General features: G+C 48.2%; 1 protein-coding gene across 2 annotated transcripts; it reads left to right on the top strand.

Annotated features, from left to right (window-relative positions):
• Positions 1 to 451: 451 nt before the first annotated feature.
• Positions 452 to 23,599, top strand: IL21R (interleukin 21 receptor). Of its 2 annotated transcripts, none has more exons than XM_050905671.1 (10): positions 452 to 537; positions 1,024 to 1,114; positions 10,467 to 10,541; positions 13,750 to 13,855; positions 14,514 to 14,710; positions 16,072 to 16,223; positions 16,637 to 16,814; positions 17,968 to 18,061; positions 18,906 to 18,987; positions 22,492 to 23,599. In XM_050905671.1, exons 3-10 carry the CDS (start codon positions 10,487 to 10,489, stop codon positions 23,404 to 23,406), a joined length of 1,779 nt encoding a protein of 592 aa, XP_050761628.1. In that variant the 5' UTR covers positions 452 to 537; positions 1,024 to 1,114; positions 10,467 to 10,486; the 3' UTR covers positions 23,407 to 23,599. The 2 variants fall into 2 exon arrangements, with proteins under 2 accessions (XP_050761628.1, XP_050761627.1); XM_050905670.1 differs by having other exon boundaries at positions 17,965 to 18,061.
• The last annotated feature ends 434 nt before the right edge of the window (positions 23,600 to 24,033 follow it).

Below are 24,033 nucleotides of genomic sequence, written 5' to 3'. Positions count from 1 at the left end.
GTGACATGAGAAGCCACCAACTGTGTTAGGACCGCATGTTGTGTGGGTTTGGGATGGAGCCAGCAATGCTGCTGGAGTCTGTGGTCTGCCATGCGATCGTCTCCTGCAGCTCACTGCTTGCCACGTGGAGGCAGCATGCGATGTGAGCCATTAGGTTTTGCTTTGAAAGTGCTTCCACAGGCAGAGGTTGAAAATAGCCAGTGTGTTTTTCACCCTACTAGAGGTGCCCGGAGCTGCCGAAGGCAGGCTCAGTTGCTGTACCCAGCCGCAGGTGTGGAAGGCCTGCTGTAAAAGCTTGTGGCCAGGCAGCACGGGCGGGGCATGCTGATTTTTGGCAGCTGTGGTAAAACAAAGATCCCAGAGGCTCAGGTGAGGCTCTTGCCATAAAGAGCTGTATGCCAGCAGCAGAGCTCTGGTCTTCATGCATCCCCGCGAGCAGAGATCTGGGGCCAAGCTGATGGACGTTGGCTCTAAATGGGTCAGTTTCTGCTAACTTGCATGAAAGGAGCACGAGTTCTGCCAGCACTGCTGATTCAGGTGAGCGCTGCGGGAATGTGCGATGGACTTGCTGACCTCGTGCAGAGTCAGTGCTCTTTGGAAGCACAAACACAGATGATGTGACCTGGGACCAGTCTGAGAACGGCTGTGATAGGGGAGGGTGGAGAGGATGGGACACATCAGCTGAACAGACAGGAAAAGGCTGATGCTTAGTTTGTGAAGCTGCAGGAGCCCAGCTGCGGGCAGGGCTCTGACAAATACATGGAGGGAGAGTACTGCCTGCGGGCTATCCAAAGGGGTCTAGGCTCTCAGAGGAGGGTGGTGTGGAGGCTGTCTTGGGGAGAGCATGCTTTCCTGTGGGCTGAATGTGCACAGTGTAGTGAGGCATCTGGGGAGATGCTCTGGGCACATTTTGCATGGTGCAGATGAGGGTGATGGGTTTCAGCCTGAGCAGAGCTATAGGTTTCTGTTCCAGATGGTCAGGGTGAGTTCACAGGCACAGTCATTCCTGTTTCTGTTTACCAGCATGTGTCTGGTGATTTCCTAAGAGAAGATACGAGCCTCTGTGCGATCCCCTCTGTGTGAGCAAGACGTAGACAGTCAGAGCTCTGTGAAGGTAAGCCCTTTTCCTCTGGCAGGAGCCAAAGTGATGTCCTCCTACTACAGCCTTCATGCAGAACGGGTTCAGACTTGATGTATATTGGGGAAGACAAGAGGGTGAGCCCAATGTTGGTGGCTACAAAGAGGCAACTGGCAAAGGCAAAAGGGGGGCAGGGGGCTGGGGTCTCTGTAGGTGGCACTCAGCATTCCCCAGACCTAAAGCAATGCACTCCTTCCTCCTCTGTGCAGCATCCTGTGCAGCTCACAGGCGGCCAGCTGAGGGGCTTTGTTGTTTTTCAATCTGCTGCTTTGCTGACTAACACCTCCGCTTTCTGCCTGGCTCATTCATATTTTACCCCATTTCCTGAGCTTTGAGGTGGTTTCTTCTATTGCTTTCCCTTCCAGTAGGACACTGTTACTCATGTCTCAGCTGTTCTGCCATTTTTTACTCATTACTTATCGTAATGTATGGTTATCTTCCTCCTAAATGTCACCAGCCAGTAAAGCTGCCTTTGACCCTAGAGTTACATCAGGTCTGTATCTTTGACGATGCTGAGGATATTGCTTTAATTCCATTGTGAAAGGAAGAAAATACAGAGGTAGTACTGTTTGTGTGTGGTTTTTCCCCCCATCATGAACTTGATAACTGCAAGTGTCACTAATTCTCTCTTCTAGAGAAAGAAATTGTCAGCTCTGATTGTTATTTCCTCTGTGTGTATTTATTCTTGCTGATAAATACATACAGATGTTGCCCTTCTTCCAGGCATGGCAAAATACTTTTGGGTCATCAGTAACTTTAGCAGAATCTACCAAGCCTTCCCTGGTCTGCCCTTCACACTTGCTTCTTGGTGAATACTGCCACTGCAGGCTGGGCTGAGATTACAACTGGATGAAAGTAGTTGCCTCTCACATCAAATCAACATAAATCCATGGCCATTGAACTGCTTCAGATCTCCAAGTGCTCTGCCTTGGGGGCTGGATTCAGCTGCCCTGAAGTGCCATGGAACCTCAGGTGTAGAGGAGTCGGTTGCCCACACAGCACAGAGTAGCTCTACAGCTGTGTGCTCTTGGAGATGATCACTGCACACGGAGCCCACTGACTTGCTTTGTTCCATGCAGGAGGTGTATTTAGGTACTGTGCTCCAGGTGGCAACAAGTATCAGGGCTCCTAGAGATCCTGCACGTGCGTCCTACGTCATGGCTCTTCCCAGGCTGGATATGGTGCATACAGTCCCTCTCGGTCACTGAGAGAGATCTGGTGGGTCACACTGTGCTGGGCTTCCCAGGACTGAAGAGCTCGGCGTATGTTAAGCATTTGCTCTGCAGGAGCAAGACTACTTGTTGCTCTTCACATTGCGGCACTCGCACAGTTTCACACGTGCACATGCATGTACTTGCACATACACACATGCACACATGTATAAGCACAGTGCTAGATGACAGAAGAGAATCAATCATTAAGTTTCAACACAGCCATGCATGATGAGCTACTCCAGCCTTCTGGCAGGCCCTTAATGCTTCTTTTGGCTTTATGCTTCACCAGCAGTGAGCATCGCAGAAGGGAAACTGTACACATCTGAATTCTGGCAGTCAGCAAAGGATAAACTTTTTAAAATTAAAATTAACTACCTTAGAAAAAGAAGTTCCAGCTGCCACTGCTGCCCTCTCCTAGGGCTCATTACCTACCTTCAGTCCTACCTCTCTTTTCTTGTTGCTATACAGTAAACACCTCCATGCCTCTGACTCACCCTGGGGAAAAGAGATGGTTTGGACCATTTGGGCCAGGGCAGGTGGCTCTTGACCATGCTTGCCAGGTAGTTGCTGGTAACTGGGCTGGCCCGTGTGCTGGTTGTGCGCTGTTAACAACATGCGCGGAGACGATCCTGTTACTTAGCCCAACAGCTATTCCTCGTTGTGTTTGGAGCAGAGTCTCTGTAAGAGAGACCAGATCTTCCTTCTGCATGCTTTGTGGATCACTTACAGGCGTGGTGTCAGGCCCAAGCTCCTAGAAAAGACACGTCTCGGCTGATGCCGCCTATGGGTTGTGGAGATTGTCACTGTTGGGTGCAGTGTGGGATAGCACAGGGTCAATTAGGCTGAGCAGCTAAGCTAGACATTTCCCAGGCAGTTAGTAATATTTTTCTCGTGAGAATAGCAGACCAGGACAGTGGTGCAGCTTTTGCTCCATTGTTACACAGGACTCTCCAAGGTGTGCTAGCACCATTATTTGTGCAGAGGAAGGAAGGAAGGGGCAGCATGTGTGATCAGTCCAAAGAGTGGTAGTCTGGCAGGCACAAGCCACACTACTTTTAAAACATGCAATAATATGCATTTGATATTACAGAGCTAATATTTAAAACAAGAATACTGGTGGTACTTTAAGACCAACTGCTTTATAAACTTAAACATATTGCACCTAAATGCCTGTTTTTCTCAAACTTAACTCATTAAAAATGAAAAATTGCTTGTTGCACCACTTTCTGTATAACTGCTTAGGCTGCAATTATTCTGTACTATTATCCTTTTGTTGTGTATTAACTGAATCCCATGTTAGCTTCTCTGATAGTTTTGGTTTAGACCTGCTGGCCTGCTTTATGGCCCAGAATACTCTGTTTCCTTTTATAAAAACTCTGGCATGTTGTCAATACTCTTAAAATCTCCTGGGAACATCCCCTGACATAGTGACACCTCACCTTGTTCCTGCCTATATATCAGCATAGAAATCAGAGCTGCTTTCTTTTGCACTGTTATGAGCAGTTTCCCCATGACTGCGTATTCATTGCTCCAGACTGGGATCAGCAGCCTTCTAAGTCTGGATTTCTCCTTTTCAAACAGATGTTATGTATGCTGGAAGCAGTAAGCTCCTGATTATCTTTCAAATAACTTATCAGTACATGAGAGAGAGACAGCTGCTACTGCTGAATATGGAGCTGAGACCTGTCTTGAGCATCTTCTGACAATCTCATGCCCTCCATGGCCTGCGATTGCTGTGTCCTTGCCTACGTGAGGGATGGGATTTATTTTGCTCTTTAACTACTATAGAAATGTATTGTACTTAAACTGACCAGCCATGACTCTCCCATATCTGTAATTTCCCTTACAGCTATCTGAGGAGCCCTGAGGTCTGGGTCAGAGCTGGCCCCTGCCGGCTCCGCATCTGCTGCCCCAGGCTGCCGGGCTGGCTTGTGCTGTGCTGTGCTGTGCTATGCCAAGTCTTTGCATCTCCTCTCGCTGTGCGGTGGGTGCAGTTGGGCTCTTCAGCTCAGCAGGTCTCGGGGCTGAACATAGAGCCCACCCACCCTGCACCCAGCTGCTTTGTGCCCGCTTCACTGCTGCAGTCTCCTTGGGTTATTCCAGCTCCTTGTTCTTTAGCCTCCTACCACCACACTACGCTGTGTGTGCCAAGTCCCCTCCATAGTGCTGCTCCTTTCCCTCTTGCACAAGGAGCGTGCACTGGGCTCCTTGCAGCCCCTTTTAAGGTACACGGAGGTGAGTTGACCTACCCTCCCTCAGTGTCAGCCTTGCAATCTGCAGAGCTCCAGCCCAGACACAAGCTGCAGGCATGAGATCAGGGTAGGGGTGAGCCCCTCTACCTGTGCAGGGGCCAGACCACCTCCCCGCCTGTGGTCTGAGGATTGGTGCTGTTGCCCTGATCCCAGGGGCCGTTTTGGGGGCAGGTGGAAGCAGGGCGCAGGGTACTTGGCTGTCTCTGATGTGGTACACGCTGTACTGTATAGTTAGGCTTAACCATTTAATGCCTTGACACTGATGCCTCCCCACTGCAAGGCTCTAACTCCACCAGCCCCACTATGACCTTTTAGATCTGAGGCTTGTGAGTTTTTATCTGCTCTCCCACCTTTTTCTCACATAAGAGTAAGAGAGCAGAGCAATACAGTAATAAATGTTGTGTGGGTGTTTGGACCCGAATTCATTGCCTCCTCTGCTCACCACATCCTTCTATCGGCACAGTAATACTGATACAGTGGTGACGTCAACCGCCATTTATCACTGTGTATTCCAATACACTACAGCCCTTGGTCGTGCACAAGTAGGCTTTACTCTTACTCAGTGCTGTTGAGATCCACCTGCTTTCCAGCTCCTGCGCATGCAGTGTCTGCAGTTGCAGTAATGATTTAGCCAGGCCAGCCATGGAAATGTTGGAGGGTTGAAATGGACAGCTGAAAGGACAGGGCAAGGTAATGTCCACGTTTCCACCCATTTTCCCTGCTGCCAGTTTGTTACTGCTTGATATCTGTGACTTCACTGTAAATCTTTCTTATAACTGACGTGTCCCTTGTGCCCCTGCTGTCATTGCTGTTGGCCTCTACTGGAGAGCTAGAGAATCCTTCTGTCTCCCTGTTGCTTTAGCTTTGTGATTAGATGGCAGTGTACATTGATAATGAATTTTTTTCAAGAAGAAAGCTTGGTTTTGCATATAACTGGTGGACTGAGAGACTTCGACTCTTTTTTGCTTGGGTGTAGCTATGACTTTTATTTTCTCATGCTTGGAAATACCAGACTCTTTTTTTTTTTTTTTTTTTTTTTTTTTTTCTTAAACGGAGTTCTTAATAAGGCTTTTTTTTTGTGTGTGGAATTTTTGTGGAGACACTTCACATTGTGAGCTTAGACTGCATCCATCTTTGGCAGCTTATAGCACCATATTTCCAGATCTGTAACAAAAATAATCTTTGTATATGTCTGTGTCTGTATTGGTCCTATTTCCTATTCTCTGGTATATTAAAACCTTGTAGCGTCATTTACATGTGCACATCTAAATGAATGGCTAATCAACTTTATTACTGTGGTCTCCCGCACTGTTCCTAGGATGCTACAGAGTTTGCAGCAATAGTGCTTAGCAGCTGTACAATGCTTGACATTTTATAAGAATTAAGTAACTGTGTTTCAAGGATGCATGAAGCTGTCTCAGAGTCCCCATTTCACAGACAGAGAAATTGAAATGAGGTGGTAGAAAGGACTCAAGGCCAGGTTGGATGGGGCTTTGAGTGACCTGGTCTAGTGGAAGGTGTCCCTGCCCATGGCAGGGGGGTTGGAACTGGATGATCTTTAAGGTCCCTTCCAACCCAAACCATTCTGTGATTCTATGACTTTTCTAATGCCAGACAGAGAATAAGTTCCTGCCTCTGCTTGTTGCCCACTGCCATTCTTCCCTCCAAGTGAACAATCACATGAGCAGGGTGCTGACAGATGGAAGCAAATGGGAAGGGTGTAACAAATGCAGGGATGTAGGAAAGGTGGGGGTCTTAATCATAGAGTGGGGTTGAGGCTTGCAGAGGGTCTGACTGGAGGAAGCTTCAGAAAAGGGGCTGCTACACATCTCTGTGAAGCCATGAGGTCTTCCAGCCATCAAAGACCACAGAGACACTGCTGCAGAGCTGCATCTTTGCCAGCTCTTCTGCACACACATCCATGTCTTGTCACAACAACCTGGAGCACAGCCAGGAGGTCAGACACACATAGCACTGACACCTTCTGTGGTGCTCTCAGAGGTAGCAGTCCTTCCCCACCACACTGAGGTAGGAGAACTGTGTAAAAAGTGAAGGAGATAAGTGTTGGACTAATCTGTGGGCACTGGCAAGGGTAAGAGATGGGACAGTGGAGTCCCAAGTGAGGAAGTATTGTCTCCTTGCTTCACCTGTGTTAGCAGATCCTACTGCTTTTCTATCTTATTTTTACTACTGTGCTCTTATTCAGGAAGCTTCCTTCTAGATTACAACCTTGTATGTTAACCTCTCTCCGGTGTGTAATGGCAGCCTCTGATATCTCCATAAGACATCTTCCCGATGAGCTGCTTGGGCTTGTTGCTTTGACTTTTTCCTGTTCAGTCCTTCCTGTCCCATTGGATAGATGGTACTATCCTCTGAGCAGAGGAAGGAAAATAGGGAAGACACTCTAGAGAAACCACAATCCAGTAGCTAAAAGCAACAGAGACTTCCTTTGCATTGCTCTGTCATTTTAGGCAGGAATGGGGGTAAAATGAGGGAGCTACAGAAATATCATGAACATGAAATATTGGGGGCACTGCCAGTTGATTCTGAAACAAGCGGTGGGTCTGCAGAGCTCTCTGAGGGCCCAACCCTTCCTTCCTCTGCTGAAGAATAGGCAGTGAGTTGCCTTTCTTGGCCTTACAGGGTGGCCGAGACTGTGGAGCGTGACAGTCACAAAGCAAAGTGATGCTGAGATGGGCTTCTGCAGCAGGGCACAGTATGAGATGGCACTAGTCCGTCCTGCAGTCCAGAGCGTGTGCTGGGTTACAGTCAGTGAGAGGGCATGAAGGCCTGAGGAAGAACAGCAGCAGCTCTGGGGACTGTGCACTCTCTTGGGGTGGGAACAGGCCCGTTTCGGCAGGTTGTTGGCATCCTAAGCTGGGAGACAGCTGAATATTCTGAGCCCAGCAACAATAGGTTCTAGGTATTTCGCAGGGAGAAGGACAATTTAAAGAGGCAGCGGACAATCACTGTCTCTATCGTGTCTCTAGGGCTAGTGACCTCTAGGCCCCAGTGGCCGGTTCATTCGGCACAGCTCTTCTGTTAAATGTGCTGCAAGGAACGGGGCCCTTGGTGCTAGAAGTCACAAGCAGATGCTGCATCAGGAGACTGCCCAGCTTGAGGGCGTCTGTTTTCATGGGGCAGCCAGTCTTAGCATGAAGGGAGGTGAGCAGGTTTCAGATGGCAGGATAACAGCGTGTCTTCCTCGAAGGAATGAGAATTTGGAGAAGAGCAGTGGAAGGATGAGTGGGAGCACAAAGCGGGGTTAGACAGTGGGCTGTGTCTTAGTAATCGGGGATGGCACCACCAAAAGTAGTGGTAATGACAACAGTTGTTATACAGAGAAAACTTGGAGAATTGGGACCAGCGGGATCAAGAAAAGGTGTTTCCTCCAGGAAATGTATGATGCAGCAAGAAGGGCTGGAGTGTGGGGAGAGTTTCTTCCTGCCACTTGCAGCAGGGGAGGGAGACTGGCAGGGTGCCTGGGGCTCCTTGCTGAGCTGGAGCATGTGCTTCATCTGCAGGATATGTTTGGCAGGAAAGGAGGGGCAGCAGTAGCATGGCTGCTCCCACCGCAGGGCTGAGGTGCTGCAGCCATGAGGTGTTTGTGGCACCTCCTGAGTGAGCCTTGCTGATCTCATCTGGACACTGTGGTGCCTTGAGAGCAAGTCTCTGAGCTCACGTGGGGCTGCAGGGGCTTTTTGGTGGCTGCTAAATTTATTTTGCTTTCATTATTTGAGTAAACCTGGGAAATTTTTAAATACCACAAATGTTCCCCAAGTGGGAGAGGCCTCACTGGCACTCTGTCTACTGAGTGACTGTCTGGGTGTTTGCTGCTGGTGGGGGGGAGGCACAGGCACCCCAGGATCTGGGTCCTGCACCTGGGCTGGGGCAACCCCCGGTATCAGTACAGGCTGGGGGGTGAAGGGATGGAGAGCAGCCCTGCCGAGAAGGACTTGGGGGTACTGGCGGGTGAAAAGCTGGACGTGAGCCGGCAACGTGCGCTCGCAGCCCAGAAGGCCAACCCTATCCTGGGCTGCATCCAAAGCAGCGTGGCCAGCAGGTCGAGGGAGGGGATTCTGCCCCTCGACTCCGCTCTGGTGAGACCCCCCCTGCAGCACTGCGTCCAGCTCTGGAGCCCTCAGCACAGGAAAGACATGGACCTGTTGGAGCGGGTCCAGAGGAGGCCACAAAGATGATCAGAGGGGTGGAACACCTCTCCTACGGAGGAGGAAAGGCTGAGAGAGTTGGGGTTGTTCAGCCTGGAGAAGAGAAGGCTCTGGGCAGACCTGATTGCGACCTTTCAATACTTAAAGGGGGCTTACAAGAAAGATGGGGACAGACTTTTTAGCAGGGCCTGTAGCGATAGGACATGGGGTGATGGTTTTAAACTAAAAGAGGGGAGATTCAGACTAGATCTAAGGAAGAAATGTTTTACAATGAGGGTGGTGAGACACTGGCACAGGTTGCCCAGAGAGGTGGGAGATGCTCCATCCCTGGAAATGTTCAAGGCCAGGTTGGACGGGGCTCTGAGCAACCTGATCGAGTTGAAGGTGTCCCTGCTCATGGCAGGGGGGTTGGACTAGATGGCCTTTAAAGGTCCCTTCCAACCCAAATGACTCTATGATTCTGTGACCTGCACCAGGCCCTGCCAGGAGCTCTAGGTATCTTTTGGTGGCTGCAGCTTGCTGCCCAGTCTTCATCCATATTGCTTTCACAGGTGCCTCTGTGCAATCTAGTGCAGGGGGTTTTGCAGAGCTCTGGGGCTCTGCAGAGACACTCCTGTGTGTCCAGTCACTGACAATGTTGCTGCTCTGTGGCGTGGCATGTGGGCCCTCCCTGCTGCCTGTGCATCCTTGCAACTTGCTGCCAACAGAATTATGTCCCAAAAATGATACAGGTTGCCCCTCCAAAGTCTTGCCCTCAGGCAGCCTAGCCCATTTCAGAATAGCTTGAGAAAACAGTGCCAAAATTTGTACCGGGTATCAACAGCCAATACTCTGCAGGGAGCTCATTTTAAGTCTTTCTGTGCACTTCTGTGTGTTTCTGTAAATGTTAAATACTGTGAAAACACAGCCTTAATGTGTTATGTGGCTTGAGGGCCTGGTCTTGGAGCAGGGCCTGTGGGCTGAGCAGTCATTTGTATGTTTCCTCATACTGTTGTAAACATCCTGCTGTCCTCTTCTCTGAAGACTTTCCTGTAGGTTCTCTTCACCAAACTGCATCAGGACAGCCGTCCCCTGAAGTGAGTGCTGTACATCATTCTCTTCTGTGCCACATGGGAAACTTATTTTTTTTGTCTGGTCTGCCTTCCTGGAGTCCCTTAACTATATTCCATGCTTATTTAACCATGGGTAGGCCAAATCAATGAGTTCTCACAAGCCATGCTCATACAGACCCACAGTGACATTCAGACTCTATTTGACTAATTCACTGTACAGATGTTTAAGCCACAGCAATGTCACTTCTCCTAGTTGCAAGCCACTTCTAGTTGCAGGAAACCGATGAAGAAAAAAATGGGTTAGCACTTAACCCAAGTGCCTTCCTGTTGCATGGATAGGCTGAGGCTGCAGTCACTTTGCTGCTTTCTCTGTGCACATGCTGCTGGCAAGGAGCAGAGATTTCACTGGCTTGGTTTATGGCCAGTTGGCAGGGCTGTTGTCCCCCCCTTAGCCCATGGAGTAGGTACATACAGGAGAGCTGAGATGACTTGCCTAAATTAGGCACTTTACTTTTAGACATTTAAATGAAAGCAAGATTAATTCCACCTGAATCTTCAACATAGGAGTAGATGGCTGAGCTGAACTTTTAATTGTTTGGTTGGTTTTTTTAAGGTTTGGTTTTGTTTTGGTTTTTTCCTAGGACATCCAGGCAGAACCAACATGAGGAACAAACTGTGGCTCCAGAGTATTTCCTTCTTCCTTTTATTCCAGTACAGTAAGTTCCCAGATATCTCTTCTGGGCTGTAGACCTACAGGATTTATCTTGGTGGCTGTTGATGCAGGCTTTGCCAAGATGTGCCTAGCACAAGGTTGCCATGGGACAGCAAGCACAAATGGGGTACCAGGGGAGAGGGTTCCATGGGATAACGAGTTATGGAAGAGGCTCCATGGGCAGTGGGGGACAGACACAAGAAGGTGCACAGCTGGGCAGAGCTCAGCCAGACTGCATACTACTCCAGGGAGCAGACCCAGTGGGCAGAGTGCAGAGGTAGCGCCTGCCTTGCATTGAAATGTCTCCTGTTGACGTTGGAGTAGGATTTCCTGCCCCCCACCCCCCCACCCCCCCCCAAAAAAAAACCAACCCACTTTTGCCATAGGAAAGGTTCTGGTGGCCAAGACCAGGATATCCCCAGGGCTTATGGCCGCTGTTGGCAGGCCAGCCAGGGACAGCGGAGTGAACCTCTCCTGGTCTGAGCCCCTTTGCTCAGGACTGCACTGTGCAGTCACTCCCCCTCTCTTGCTGGTTCCTACCCACCGTGCAAGCTTCAGTTGACTCAGAGCTGACTTTCTGAACAGGTCAGCTGGACAGAAAAAGGCAGCGACAATGGTGTCTGCAGGGAGCAGGTGCAAGTTTAGCATTTTACATGCTGCTTCTAGGCAGAGCATTGGACCTGCTCCAAACCTAAATTAGCAGAAGAGATGAATTCAGAGTTAGATCTTCCTGCCATACAGGACCATTGTGATGTCTGGTCTGAATTTTGTGTAACACAAGCCAGGGAATTACCCTGTACTAATTTCAGTTTGGACCAAACTAGATCTTACTGTTAGAAGTACTTGATTTTTGTTTCTGAAGCTGCCAAGGATGGACAATTCATCTTAGATCTAACTGGGTTTAGGACACTTAATTATTCCCTTCCCAGTACAAAGCTGTCCTCTTGTTAATTTTGTTAACAGATTCTTGCCCAAAGATACACTTGCAGCTTACCAGCTACGTAGGAATAGTAGTCCGTTTGACTGATTAACATAATAGCATAGCAGAATGGTAATTAGCGATGCTTATTAATACTTGCTGCCCTCTCTAAAGGAAAGCAAGGGTTTTATAACCCCGTTTTTGTAGGAGAGTAAAGTTAGGCTAAGGGAGGAAAAGTATGTTGTTCAGGACTCTGGAACAAACAGTGCTTGTATCTGGGCCCTCAGAAGAGCCTATTGAGGGCTCAAAATGAAAAGTTAAAACTTCATGAAAATTTCAGAACAAAATTCTGAAGTCAGTGTGAAATGAAAAAGTCAAAATGAAACAAAGTGACAACCACATAATTTGAATCACTTACAGTTTAATAAAGCATATGTACACCCTTGGGGCCAGTCTGTCACAAGAATCCCCAAATTTCTTCTGTCACTATCCTGACTCTTTGGGGGGGGTCTCGTACGCAAATCTGAGTGCTGCCCAGAGCTCAGGTAGGGAGAGCAGTGTGTGCTCTGACGCAACAGGACTAGGAAGAAACTTTTGTGATGAGTGAAGTCAGTGGGAAAAGTTGGACTTTGTTTTCCTTTGAACTTACTCTGGCCTAGAATTAGGCTGCACCCTCCACTGGACATGCCTGCTGTGCATTGTGGCTGTAAATGCAGAGGCAACTTGTTTGTGAGGACTGTCATTTGATCTGGAGGGTGGAACAGATGTTTCTGGTCCATCAGTGCACACACTGCGTGCATTCCATGTTGATTGTTCTCTGCATACAACATTCTCTTTAACTGTAAAATCAGGTATTGTGGTTGTTGAGCATATCACGTAGGCCTGCTCTCATCTTATGCAAACAACTCTTCTGAACACAAAGCGTGTTGAAGAAAGGGAAGGTAGGAAGCAGGGAGTGCAGCTTCTCTAACCAGGCAAGCAGCAGAATGACAAAGGGAGGTGCAGCGTGGTTTGCATCAGAGGATTTGGGTGCCTGATGGCTGTGAAGTAACATGTTCCCATCAGGCTGGGGGCAGTCCTGATGGTAGGGGAGGACCCGTGCTTGATTTAAATGCGTGTAACAACCTTGAGATTTTCCCCTAGATGATGCCAATTTTATTCCCATCAAAAAGGGGTGATACTGTACGTGTAAGAGATGAACAATCACTGTAGTAGGTGTGGTTTGCACCAGCGTGGCATGCTGCATCTCCTACAGGACTTTCCTCACTCAGTTATTCCTAGTGTAGTAGCAGTGGCTCTTGTCAGCCCAAGATGCTGTCAGGAGAGGACTCGCCAATCCAGATATTTCTCACTGTACTGCTGTCTTCCCTGCCTTGAAATCCAGGGATGTAACTTAAGGATGTGTTGCATACAACAACAGTGCTTTTGTACAGCACATATCCGATACTGACACGTGACCAGAGCTCCTGCAGAACAATTAGAAGAGCATAAATGCGGCTTTGTGACCACTTTCAAATTAGCTAATTTTCGTAATGACCAGCGTAAATTCTACAACTGCCTCTCAGTTTAAGTGGTTAATAAATTGTGCCTATCACTTTAATATCAGCATGATTTATGGAAATTATAGTAACTACAAATTTGCAATATTTTTTTGCCAAAATTCCATGCAAAGCACATTCCGAGCCTCTGGAGCTGGACATGAAAAGTATTGATGCTGCAGATATCAAGCTGTAGAAAATAGTAAGCAGAGAGAATGGTAAAGAAAGAATTACTAAAATACCACTTTTTTTAAACGTGCAAAGTGCCATGTAGATGTCATAAAATGAAAACTAGACTAGCAAAGAACAGTACTCAATTTAGGAAGTGGTATCATTAAAATGTTTGAATATGCTACTGTTTCTGATTGGGTAATCATGCCTCGTGCTACATAAGCTAGGACTCTTGCAGAAATTATATGTGACTCTGCTGTAGTGACTGTATAAGAGGGGACAGAGATAAGTTTGAAAATTCAGTCACAATTTGGGCATTTCCTGGTATTTTGGCATGCCATTTGCTGCCACAGCATTTTAAATAGATTTTTGTTTGACGCTTATCTTGCTGTCAATGACTTGCCTCCCTGTAGAGATGGAACACATCTTATGGTCCAAGACTGGAGACTTTCGGCGGGGCTGGCACAGAGTGGTCTGTTCCCTTCAGATTTAGTGGGAGCCCTGAGGACTGTGTGTGTTGATATAAAGTTCTACTTGCTTCATCATGGAAGTTGATATTGTGTTTTCTCTTTCCAAACCTACAGCTACGTGTTGTGAAAACCTCACTTGTTTTGTGGACTATGTACAGACCCTGTCCTGTATCCTGAGAAATGACGTGGGTGCCAGTTCATATAACCTCACTGCAACATGGTACGTCTCAGTAGGACAAGCACAGTGCAGTCAGCAGGAACTTCTAACATGGCCATAGCACAGTGGTGTCCTTCTGTCCTCTTTGTTAGGTAGAATTCTTGCTGCCATGCTCATTTTTACTTTGTGCTTCACACTCCAGTTATCAACTGGCTTCTCGCCTAGCAAAGGATCCCTGGTTCCTGTGTCCACTGACTGCACTGCTTGCCACCGACTGCTACACTGACTCTGGCTTCCTTGGCATTGTTTTCTCTCCTGCTCTGGGAATACCTTGCCCTCTGCTGCTGTTAACAATGGACTTTCACTTGTGTGTGCTGGCAGGGCTCACAGAGCTTGTCCAAGCTCCGTATGGCTGCTGTTCTGCCCCAGCAAGGAAGTGGGTGCAGTCCTGGGCTGTGCAGTCCTGGGCTGTGCAGCCCTGGTGAGCACCTTTCCTTTCCACAAACACTTCAGTATCACTTTCCTACTTCTCTCAAAGATGCTGAGCTGAGCAAATAGAAGGGAAAAAAAAAAATCTGTCAAAGTTCAAAGACAAATTTTTATTTTAATATGTTGCCTCTTTTTTTCTTATTAATTTCTATGCCTGGTGGTTCAGCAACAGATTAGTCCAACTACAGCATGTGGTAGATGTGGACTTGTTTGTTTATTTTGGTGGTTTTAGGGTTCCTGGGGAAGATCCAGAAAATACTGTGGCTGCCTGCAGTCTCCTGCAATTGTCCAGGAACACCAGTCACACACAGTACATGTGCACTGTGGACATGACTGAACTCCTGGCAGATTTCAAAGTCCAGGTGGATGTTACAGAGATAGCTGATAGGCAGCACGTGATTTCCAAAGGCTTTTATATGGCAGAGAACAGTAAGTACAAAAATGGTGGATTTGATAAATACTGTCTGACCTTATGTCTATCTGCTAGGATAGTCTGGGTAAGGAGTGAGCGTGGCGGCCAGTGGTGGGGGGCTACGTTCGGTGTGCACTCATCTACACAGAGCACTGTGCTCTTATTGTTGCTATTGTAAACTACAGAAACATTTATGCTTGAGGCTGAGCTTAGAGCTGGTTTGGCCCCAGCCTTTTCGTGGGGAAGTTCCTTTTCTCCATGAAGCAGTAGGTGATAAATTTCCACCTTAGACCAGTCTTATACCTAGACTATGCAAGTGTTTGTTCTTGGCTAGAATCTAAAGGGCAGGAGGAATTGCTTTAATTGCAAATGCCGCGAATGTCCTCACAGGAGGCCCAGGAGGCTCTTGCAGTGGACACCTGAACCAACATGACAGTAGTGTGGGTGGCACAAGGTGTCCCAGACACAATGGAGGTGGCGCTTCCCCTTTCTGGGCCAATTCCTAACCATCTCTTCTGCATGACAGGAAGACTGGGTGCAATCATATAGTTGACTTGGTGGAATGCTGGTGTGTTCTGAGTTGTGCAGCAAACTGTGAAGAAAAGGGGTGGTTAGCCAGGCAGATAGGTACCATGCAGGCATATGAAAAAGGATTTTTCTACTTTAGATTCTTCCGAAATTAAACTTTACATAAGAAGTGTCATCTTTTTGACAAATGCCATAACATTTCAGGAAAGCCCCTTGCCCCCACTGACAGACTATAGATTGGGTAGTGGTGCTTTGCATGTCTCCTAGATGTCCCCGTACAGAGACATCATAGCTCAGTGACAGACCCTGCAGACTAGTGCTGGAGTTTGTGCATTACTGCTTTTCAATATATGAAAACACCCTGCAGGGGATACAAAAGCTTGCCTTGTAGGCACGTATGACACAGGGATTTGCACCGGCTTTATGCAGTGTCCACTAGCCTCAGCTTTTCGTGGTGTCTCTGTCACATTGAGGGGTATTTCCCTAACTGTGCAAGTGACCACAACTACACGGAGCCCTCCTATGTCATGAGAAGAACAAGGTGCTCTACTCTTTACATCTCCCAGGAGGTATTAGCCCCTTGTGCTATCTTCTCCTGCTCCTTAGGTGATGAGGAGGTTCAGAGAAATATGGGCCTGACTTCACTATGCTGCTGAGGTGTGAGGTTCTGTGCATGGCTCAGGACTGCTCAGCCTGAGAGGCATGAATGTTGTGGATGTTGTCCTGTGTAGGAGGGCCTACCCCTGCCAGGGCAGTTTTGCTCCCTACTCACTCTGTATTGCTGGTACTGTGCTGGGCCATCTCTTGTCTGCAGTAATGTTATGAAGGGTAACACTATCCTGTCTTCCAGTCAAACCACAGCCTCCGTTCAATCTGACCGCTGTGTTCTCAGAGGGTTACAATATTTCTTGGGAAACCATCTACCAGAACTCTCCTTTCTACTTTTTGAATGAGGAGCTGGAATATCAGCTGCGTTATAAGAGAAGGACCGACACCTGGGAGGTAAGTGAGATGTCAGTTTACCATCAAGTAGGAGGTACCAGCAAAAAGGAGGCCAGCACAACCGGAATCGGAGCACTGGTGTGGAAGAAGGGTTTTCATGGTTTAGAAAAGGTGTCTCTTTGCTTGCCTGGACTGAAAACAGGCAAAACTGAAAAAAGAATTGAGAAGCAGAAGCTGTTTGAGAAGTACTAGATCCTGTGGGGAATGCTGATACTTCACTTGCTTCTCATGCTGTCCTGCATGGAAGGATCCCCCAGAGCCCCATGCAGCTACTGACCAGCCAGAGCATGGCCTTGCAGAAACAACATGAAAGCAGAGGAGATTACTTTGCAGGGCTCCTCACCGTGCAGCAGTGAGGGTAAGGTGGTAGCAGTCACTCCAGCCCTGAGTGTTTGGTGTTTAATCATTCACAGACTCAGAAGACTAAAGCGGTCCATGAAGATAAACGGACACTGGTGATCCTGCCATGGGAACTCCAGGCAAACACTGAGTATGAGTTCCAAGTGAGAGCCAGACCCCGAGAAGACACTGGCTACCATGGATTTTGGAGTGAATGGAGTCCTCCGCTGATGTTGAAAACCAGACCTGCCGGTACATACTACCAGCTCTCCTTGCCCTTCTAGTTGGTCCAATGTCAAAGAATGCTTCCAGAACTCTAATCAAATCTGATTAATTAGAACAAATTCTGAATAGTCTAGTAAAGACAGGCATGTTTGGCTTGCTTACTGAGTACATGAACCCCAGGTCTGGGCTGATATGTGCTGTCTGTATTGACCTTCTCGCTGTGCTGCAAAGCCCACCTTACAGCACGGCCCATGGGAAGAGGGTTTGGTGGGGCTGGTTGTAGCTTTGGGTGCCACAGCAGGAGTGCAGCCTCTAGCTTCCTTTCCAGTGTCAAATGTCCAGGGTCCTGCTTGCAGCTTTCAGAAATGGGGGAGATCTAGCAGAGGTGCCTCCACTACTGGGGCTTAGTATTGCCTTCAGCTGAGGGGAGCGGGGATCCTGCTCTCAGGGCTAGGTTCTGTGTCTGGACTCTGATGTTTGGTCATGCTGGGCATGGCTGTTTCGTTTGGTAGCCACCACTCCCACTGCACAGGGAGTGCACAGTGCCTTATGCACAGAAGTACACTGGTGCTTGTCATGGTGGAACAGAGGCTATGAAAATAGGGAGTCTTTGTTCAAATAGAGCAGGGCAGGATGACTGTGGTCAACGTCAGCAGCATGTGCTGAGCTTCCGTGCTCTGATCTGCAGCTCGAATTGAAGTATTACATGGTGCCGTGGCAGCAGGGTCAGGCTCTGTTTGCTGAAGTTTATCTGAGTTCTGGGTCTCAAAGGTGCTCCTTTCCATCACAGGTGGAGGGCAGCCAACAAGCACTCATCTAGTCAACACCTTTTTTCCACGTCTCTGGCCAGCTGCACTCTCTTTTCACTTCATGGATCATCTGTGGAAGTGTTCCTAAACCAGGAGGAGTCAGAAACAGCAGGGGTCTTTATAGCAGGGAGCTGTCCTGCCCCAAGCATGCTGGCTGGCTGTCCGTGGTGCAGCCAGGCCATAGGGCAATCTTCTCTGAGCATCCTCATTCAGACCTCATGTCTGGAGTGCTGGGCCCCAGGTGACAGCCTCAGTGTCCCTAAGAGAAAGTCTGGGGTAGAAATCGAGGGTGTCTCCTCACCATCTGCTGCTTATTGACCAAGGTAGAAATGCAAGGTGAGCCTGAATGACCCTGTCTCTTTCTCCAGCAGTGACACAGACAGCAGGCATGGGATGGCTGCTGCTGTTTGGTGTTGTCGTGGCAATCACTGCCTCAATCACAACGTTTCTGGCCAAACAGTGGAGGTAAGAATGCTTCAGGAAGCTGGAGTAAATGCTCCTATTCTGTCTTGCTAAAGATGGGGTGTTCACATGCAGCCTTCTCTGCATCTTATATATCCATGCACGGACGCGGCTATGGGCCTGTGAGGGCTCCAGCTGGTGTACTGCCAAGAGCACCCTGCTTTTCTCTGGGGCTCTGCTGCCATTCAGCTGGTTGGGACAGGACAATGGCACATGAGGACGGAGCAGAGGCCACCCAGCCTCCTGGGCTGTTCTCCTGGTCCTGTCTGTGCTCTGCAGTTGCCAGAGGGGAGCAGTAGCCAGGGCTGGCCTGCCCCTTTCCAAAGCTGATGCAGGCCCCTCGATGCTGGCTGGGGGCCTCCCTCCTTTTTGGAGGGAAACGTGCCCTTGCAGAGGGATGGGGGGCATGCTGCCACAGAGGAGGGCACTGGGCTGGTGCAGCAACAGGACTGGCACAGCCCATGGCCAGAGAAAAAGTGCGTAGGGCAGAGTTCTGGCCTGCAGGTGCAGACCACGAGCCAGCCCAGCCTGAGGGGAAAAATGCATTTCCAGCACTTGGGGCTTTTCCAAGAAGGAAAAAATTGGAACCTCTTTCCTTAGCGCAAGAAAAGAACATTGTGTGCACGAGTCCTGAGGGCTGAGGCCCCACCTCCTGTGAGGCTCACGAGAAAGGCCATTAGATGGCTCTGACAGCACAAGACGTCCTTGGATCCTCAGCCACTTGCTAGCTTGTGAGGCCAGTGAGGCTGGGCAGGTGATTTCAGCTGCTTGAATTGGATCTGGAGATGCCTTGCTTTGCATCTGTAATGTATGCTTAAACCCAAAGCCTTTCTCTTTTCTCTTCCAGCTTGTGGAAGAAGATGGCTTGCATCCCAGACCCTGCTCACTTTTTCAAACCTCTTTACCTGGTGCATAATGGAGATTTCAAGGTATAAATGGCTACACAAGCAAGTGGAGCACGTGAAAAAGTTAAACTAAAAGGCCCATCATGCTATCCCGGGCAAGGGATTCTCATTAGGGCAGTGGAAGGGGGAATGTCTGAAGGGAATGCCAAACGGCTCCAGATGTAAGGACCAGAGCTCTCCAGTGTCTATTCCATGCCACGAAGGCCTTTATGTCACATCTGTGCTGCTTATTCCCTGTAGGTGCTGTATCAGTGGGCGACCTGAGCTCATACGTGATCTGTGAAGCCTGGGAACCTGAAGGGAGTGGACAAAGGGGTACCAGGGCAGTAACTGAGATTTTTCCAAAGCTCCAGTCCCATGCTGCCATCAAGGCCATGGAGCAGACTTCAGTGTAGAGCCAGATGTCCCACTCCAGCCTCTGCAGTGACATGCGCTCAACATTAAGCCTTGTAGTTCTCTCTGAAGAATTACTCATACAGACAATAGCTACACATATCATCCTGGAAAGATGGCTAGAGCTTTGGGGGCAAATAACTGCTGTGTGATAGTACAGTGCAGCTGCCTCCCTATGAAGGAAGTGCCTTTGAGTAGCTTTGCGTAGCCCTCCCAAATTCTCTTCTCATTTAACGCCAGCCAAACTGGCTCATGTGACAAAATGGTTTTCAAAGACTGCAGAGTTTGCTGGAGTTCTCAGGATACAAAAGTAAAAGACCATTGAGCATCCATAAATAATAGTTGTATTAAGCTGAAGAGGAACTCACAATGCCATTATCAAACTGTAAAAGTGCTGGCAAGTGAGTGCAGACATCACTGCCTCTTTCTGAACAAGTTCCTGTTGTTACAGCAGCATGATCAGAGACACTTCAGTGTCTGCTTTTTGTTTCTGCTTTTTCTTAGACCCTCTGGGAGAGGGACACCAGCTGGGCCCTAACGATCTTCATGTACTTTCCCACTACTGCATGGCTGATGTTTGCAATTAGGTTAAGCAAGTAGTCTTGGATGGGTGCCATTCAAGCTGAAGCCTGCAGTGACTGTCTCCCTTCCTTCCTGCCTTCCTCTTTCAGCCCTATTATGGCTTCCCATATCTGCACCAGAGGTGTACTTGCATCCTCTTGTGAGGCGGTTGGCACTGGTAGCTCTCAGGGAAAGGAACCAGGACCAGGTGGACTCAGTGTGGGAATTCCTGAGAGTCATGGGCTAGTGCTCACAGTGGAAGTGAAAGCACCCTGCATGCCAAGAGCCATGCTCCTCTGAGGGTGAAGCCATGGGGTATTCTGTTCTGTGGGAATTACATTCTTGCTAGTTTCTAGTTAGGCTGTTCAGTGCTGCTGGGAAGGGAATGAGCCTCAGTTGCTAAAGCTGAGTTGCTCCTTAATAAATATGCAGATTAAATCAGCAGTTGCCCGCACAGCCACAGCACAAGAAGCGTAGGCAGGGGGTGTCAAGAGGATGTGGTGACATCACTAATATGTGAATAGACTTGTCATTTTTGGCTGGCAAGAAACCAATTGATGCAGGGCTCATTCAACTGCATCCTGCCTGCATCCAAGCAAGTGATTAGGTTGTGTCTGTGAATAATGATCAGCAAATTGCAATAGTAATGCTCTGCAGACAACAGTCCTGGATTGGGTAGGAAGCAGTGAAAATGTTAGAGGAAAAGTTAAGACATAAAAAGAGAAGGGAAAGCAGAGGAACATTGTTTACTCTTGTGTGTACACGGGTCCTTTAGATTCATGTTGGGCGGGAATTTGCAAAGAACAGTCAATATAGTCAATAATAAGCTCAATAGTCAATAATAAGCTCTTTGTAGCTTATGTTAAAAATAAATTAAAATAGACTTGGTACTTCCTGCTGTAATGCATATTTTTCCATGTTCTGTGTCAGAGGGTAATAAGCTCTGTTAAGCTGTTCTCTTCCCAAATACTTTGCTCATGTCTAGTTACACTGAGTGCAGTTTGGGACAGGAGGCTGATATGATTAAGGGAGTCGGACTGCTGTGGCAGCTCTCATGCAGCACTCTGTCAGAAGCCCTCACAGTGTTTATGAAGCTCAGTGTTGTTACCTGTTTTATACACAGCAGAAAGTGGTGCACTTAGAAGAGCCTTGACACAGCTCAGCCCTTAGGCAAGAGTTAGACAGGGAGCAGAACCAAGTCTTGAGTCTGTGCTGTGCCCAGCCTCTGCACTGCAGAATCCTCTAGTAGGACTTACTGGCATTCATTAGTGGCACTGACCTAGAGTTTGCTGTGATCTGAATGTCTGATTCAGTGACTTCTTCAAAAAGAATAGAAACTTTTATGTTGTTCTTAGATCAGAGAAACCCAAAGGTGCCTTTACTCCCTGATGTGACTGAATGCAAGGGGCTCGTGATCTAGAGATAATGCATGGCACAGGGCAGAATGTAATACTAATGGTGATACAGAAGGGCAAGACTCAATGTGTGGCACTCCCTAATCTGAGTAGGTGTTATCTGCAGCAGGCAGTGGCTACAGCTCTTTGAGGTCCCCATCCCCTGCCTACCTCTGCTTCCTTCTTGTCACTGTGAGTGAAAAGTCTGGTCTGGGGCATGGTTGCATACAGAAGATCAGGAGAAGCCTTGCCCTGATCCCCTTCCTAGGGAACTGAGGTGTGGGAAGTGACAGAGCAGGGCTATGTGTGTGCTGGGTGCAGATGCAGCACATAGAGGGAGAAGCTGACCATCCTTCCTGAGAGAAGCAGTGTCCAGGACAAGAGGGCAGGTGTCATGGTTTAACCTCAGCCAGCAACTCAGCACCACGCAGCCGTTTCCCCCTCCACCCTCCCAGTGGGGTGAGGAGGAGGAAAGGAAAAAAACCAGTGATGCACAATGCAATTGCTCACCACCCGCTGACCGATGCCCAGTTAGTACCCGAGCCGCGATCCGTGCCTCCCGGCCAACTCCCCCAGTTTATATACTGGGCATGATGTTCCATGGTATGGAATAGCCCTTTGGCTAGTTAAGGTCAGCTGCCCTGGCCATGCTCCCTCCCAGCTCCTTGCACACTTGCTTGCTGGCAGAGCATGGGAAACTGAAAAATCCTTGGCTTAAGATAAGCGCTACTTAGCAACAACTAAAACATCAGGGTGTTATCAACATCATTCTCACACTAAATCCAAAACACAGCACTGTACCAGCTACTAAAAAGAGAGTTAACTCTGTCCCAGCCGAAACCAGGACAGCACGGGAGACTTGGTGACTTGGGTTGGGACCTCTGACTGATGCACAAAGGAATGCTGCTATGGGCAGTGGCATTCTTTGCAGTATAGAGAAAACTGCAAAGCCATGCAAACCTCTCAGAGCTAATTATTTTCAATTACTTGAGTCAGTTCTCCTGCAGCTGCCTGTGTCTGGTAATAACAACATCTCATACCCTGCTATTTTGGAGAAGTCAGTGATTTTAGAGTTTGACTTTGCCTCTAAAAGCATAAGAACTTTGGTCATTTCTGTGGAACCTTGAACCTGACAGTACTAACCTCTCCCTCTCCCTGCCCCGTATGTCCTTTTATGCAGAAGTGGGTTGGTGCATCCCATAAGAAAATGACCCTCGATTTCTTTGAATGGGGAATAGTCCTTCCAGAAGTCCTAGAAGTTTACACCATGCGTCCTTCCAACAGCACGTCACGGGAGGAGCTGCGTGAGCTGAGAAAAGATCTGCCTTGCAAGCCCTGTGTGTCTTGCCTGACTGCACCAGGTCAGGATAGCCAGTCTCTGCTGTCTAGTGTGAACGGTAGCAGTGGGACTCAGGACCAGTCATATGGGCATTTGTCCATTGATACTGTGACTGTGGCTGGTGAATTTACACCTTGTAACTGCCAGTGCAACTGTAACCGTGTGTACAGGGGACATGAGCATACCATCGAGGAAGACAGTAGTGCTGGAGAAACCGGTTACCCCAAGGTTAACGTTGATGATGAAGACAGAAAGATATCCAGTGACTTGCATCTGGCTGACCTGAGCACGCAGGACAAAACACTTGCTTCCGGCTCTGTGTCCACAGGCCACCTGAGAAGTACAAGTGTCCCAGCCCACCAGCAAGTAGAAAGGGCTTTGGAAGGAGGGATGGGGAGCATCCTCGAAGTCCTTTGCTTGCAGCCTAATCAGTGGGATTTGGAAAATCCAGGTTCTCTACCTTCTCCTGATGGTGAAAGTGTTTCCTACAGTGAAGGCTCCTGTGACTTCTTCCCTCATATTGCAAGGCCTGGTGACAGTTACCCTATGATCTGCATAGATTTGGACACTATTGACAGTGGATTTGTGGACTCGGACTGTGGGAGTCCAGTTGACTGTGAATTTGAGCAAAACAGTCAGACCAACTGTGGGTCCATCCCTCTTGAGCGGGAGGAGGAGGACTTTCCACGGAGCTATGTCAAGCAGTGGGTCTCCTGTCGCTCTGACAGCCCTGTCAGTGGGACACAGACAAACTAAGGACTTGGTGTTGCTTTGCAGAGTGCAGGGCCTTTTCCATACTGTGCCAGGAGCAAAGTGTTAGCAAAATTCAGGAGAGAAGCAAAGTTTACTTTGTATAAGCTCTATTGCATACAACTGAAAACTGTTAGGTCCATAGAAATATAAGCCTATTTCTATTGCCACTTATCCTGTTAATGTCTCAAACTTGATGTGATTGATTTTTAGCTTTTTTCTTTTTTTTTTTTTTTTTTTTTTTAGAATCCTAGGTCAAACCCCCTTATAATGGCAGAAAAAGCAACTGTACCTTGAAAGTTACCCTTTAGCTTATGTAGATGTGCAATTTTTTTTGACAGTAACCTTATGAAGAGTACAAAACTTTAAATTCTTTATTTTCCCTGGTATTCTCACATGACTTGAGAGTTTGGATGTACATGGAATCTTAGAAGCATAACCCATGGCAAGCATGTTTGTTCCATTAAAGTTCCCCTACCCTTTCCAAACAACACAGGTGGTGTTACTTTTCCTACTAATATCTTTGGCTCTTTGAACCCAGCTGTAATAGTTTGTTAATTATGGAGGGCCCCAGCCCTGTCCATGGGGTAAGATAACAAACAATTCTCATATAATCTTCACAGAACTGTGTGT

This window comes from Gymnogyps californianus, chromosome 15 (assembly GCF_018139145.2).
Source record: "Gymnogyps californianus isolate 813 chromosome 15, ASM1813914v2, whole genome shotgun sequence".
Taxonomy (NCBI): Eukaryota; Metazoa; Chordata; class Aves; order Accipitriformes; family Cathartidae; genus Gymnogyps; species Gymnogyps californianus.
Note: the sequence above shows the minus strand (reverse complement) of the source record. Positions and strands in the feature narration are given on the sequence as shown.

What these genes read in the sequence shown, in the direction of transcription:
- IL21R (XM_050905670.1), top strand. Translation starts at nt 10,487, where the DNA reads ATGAGGAACAAACTGTGGCTCCAGAGTATTTCCTTCTTCCTTTTATTC. An exon ending in TATAACCTCACTGCAACATG is followed by an intron (nt 13,856 to 14,513) that starts GTACGTCTCAGT and finishes TGGTGGTTTTAG; the next exon opens with GGTTCCTGGGGAAGATCCAG. An exon ending in CTTTTATATGGCAGAGAACA is followed by an intron (nt 14,711 to 16,071) that starts GTAAGTACAAAA and finishes CCTGTCTTCCAG; the next exon opens with TCAAACCACAGCCTCCGTTC.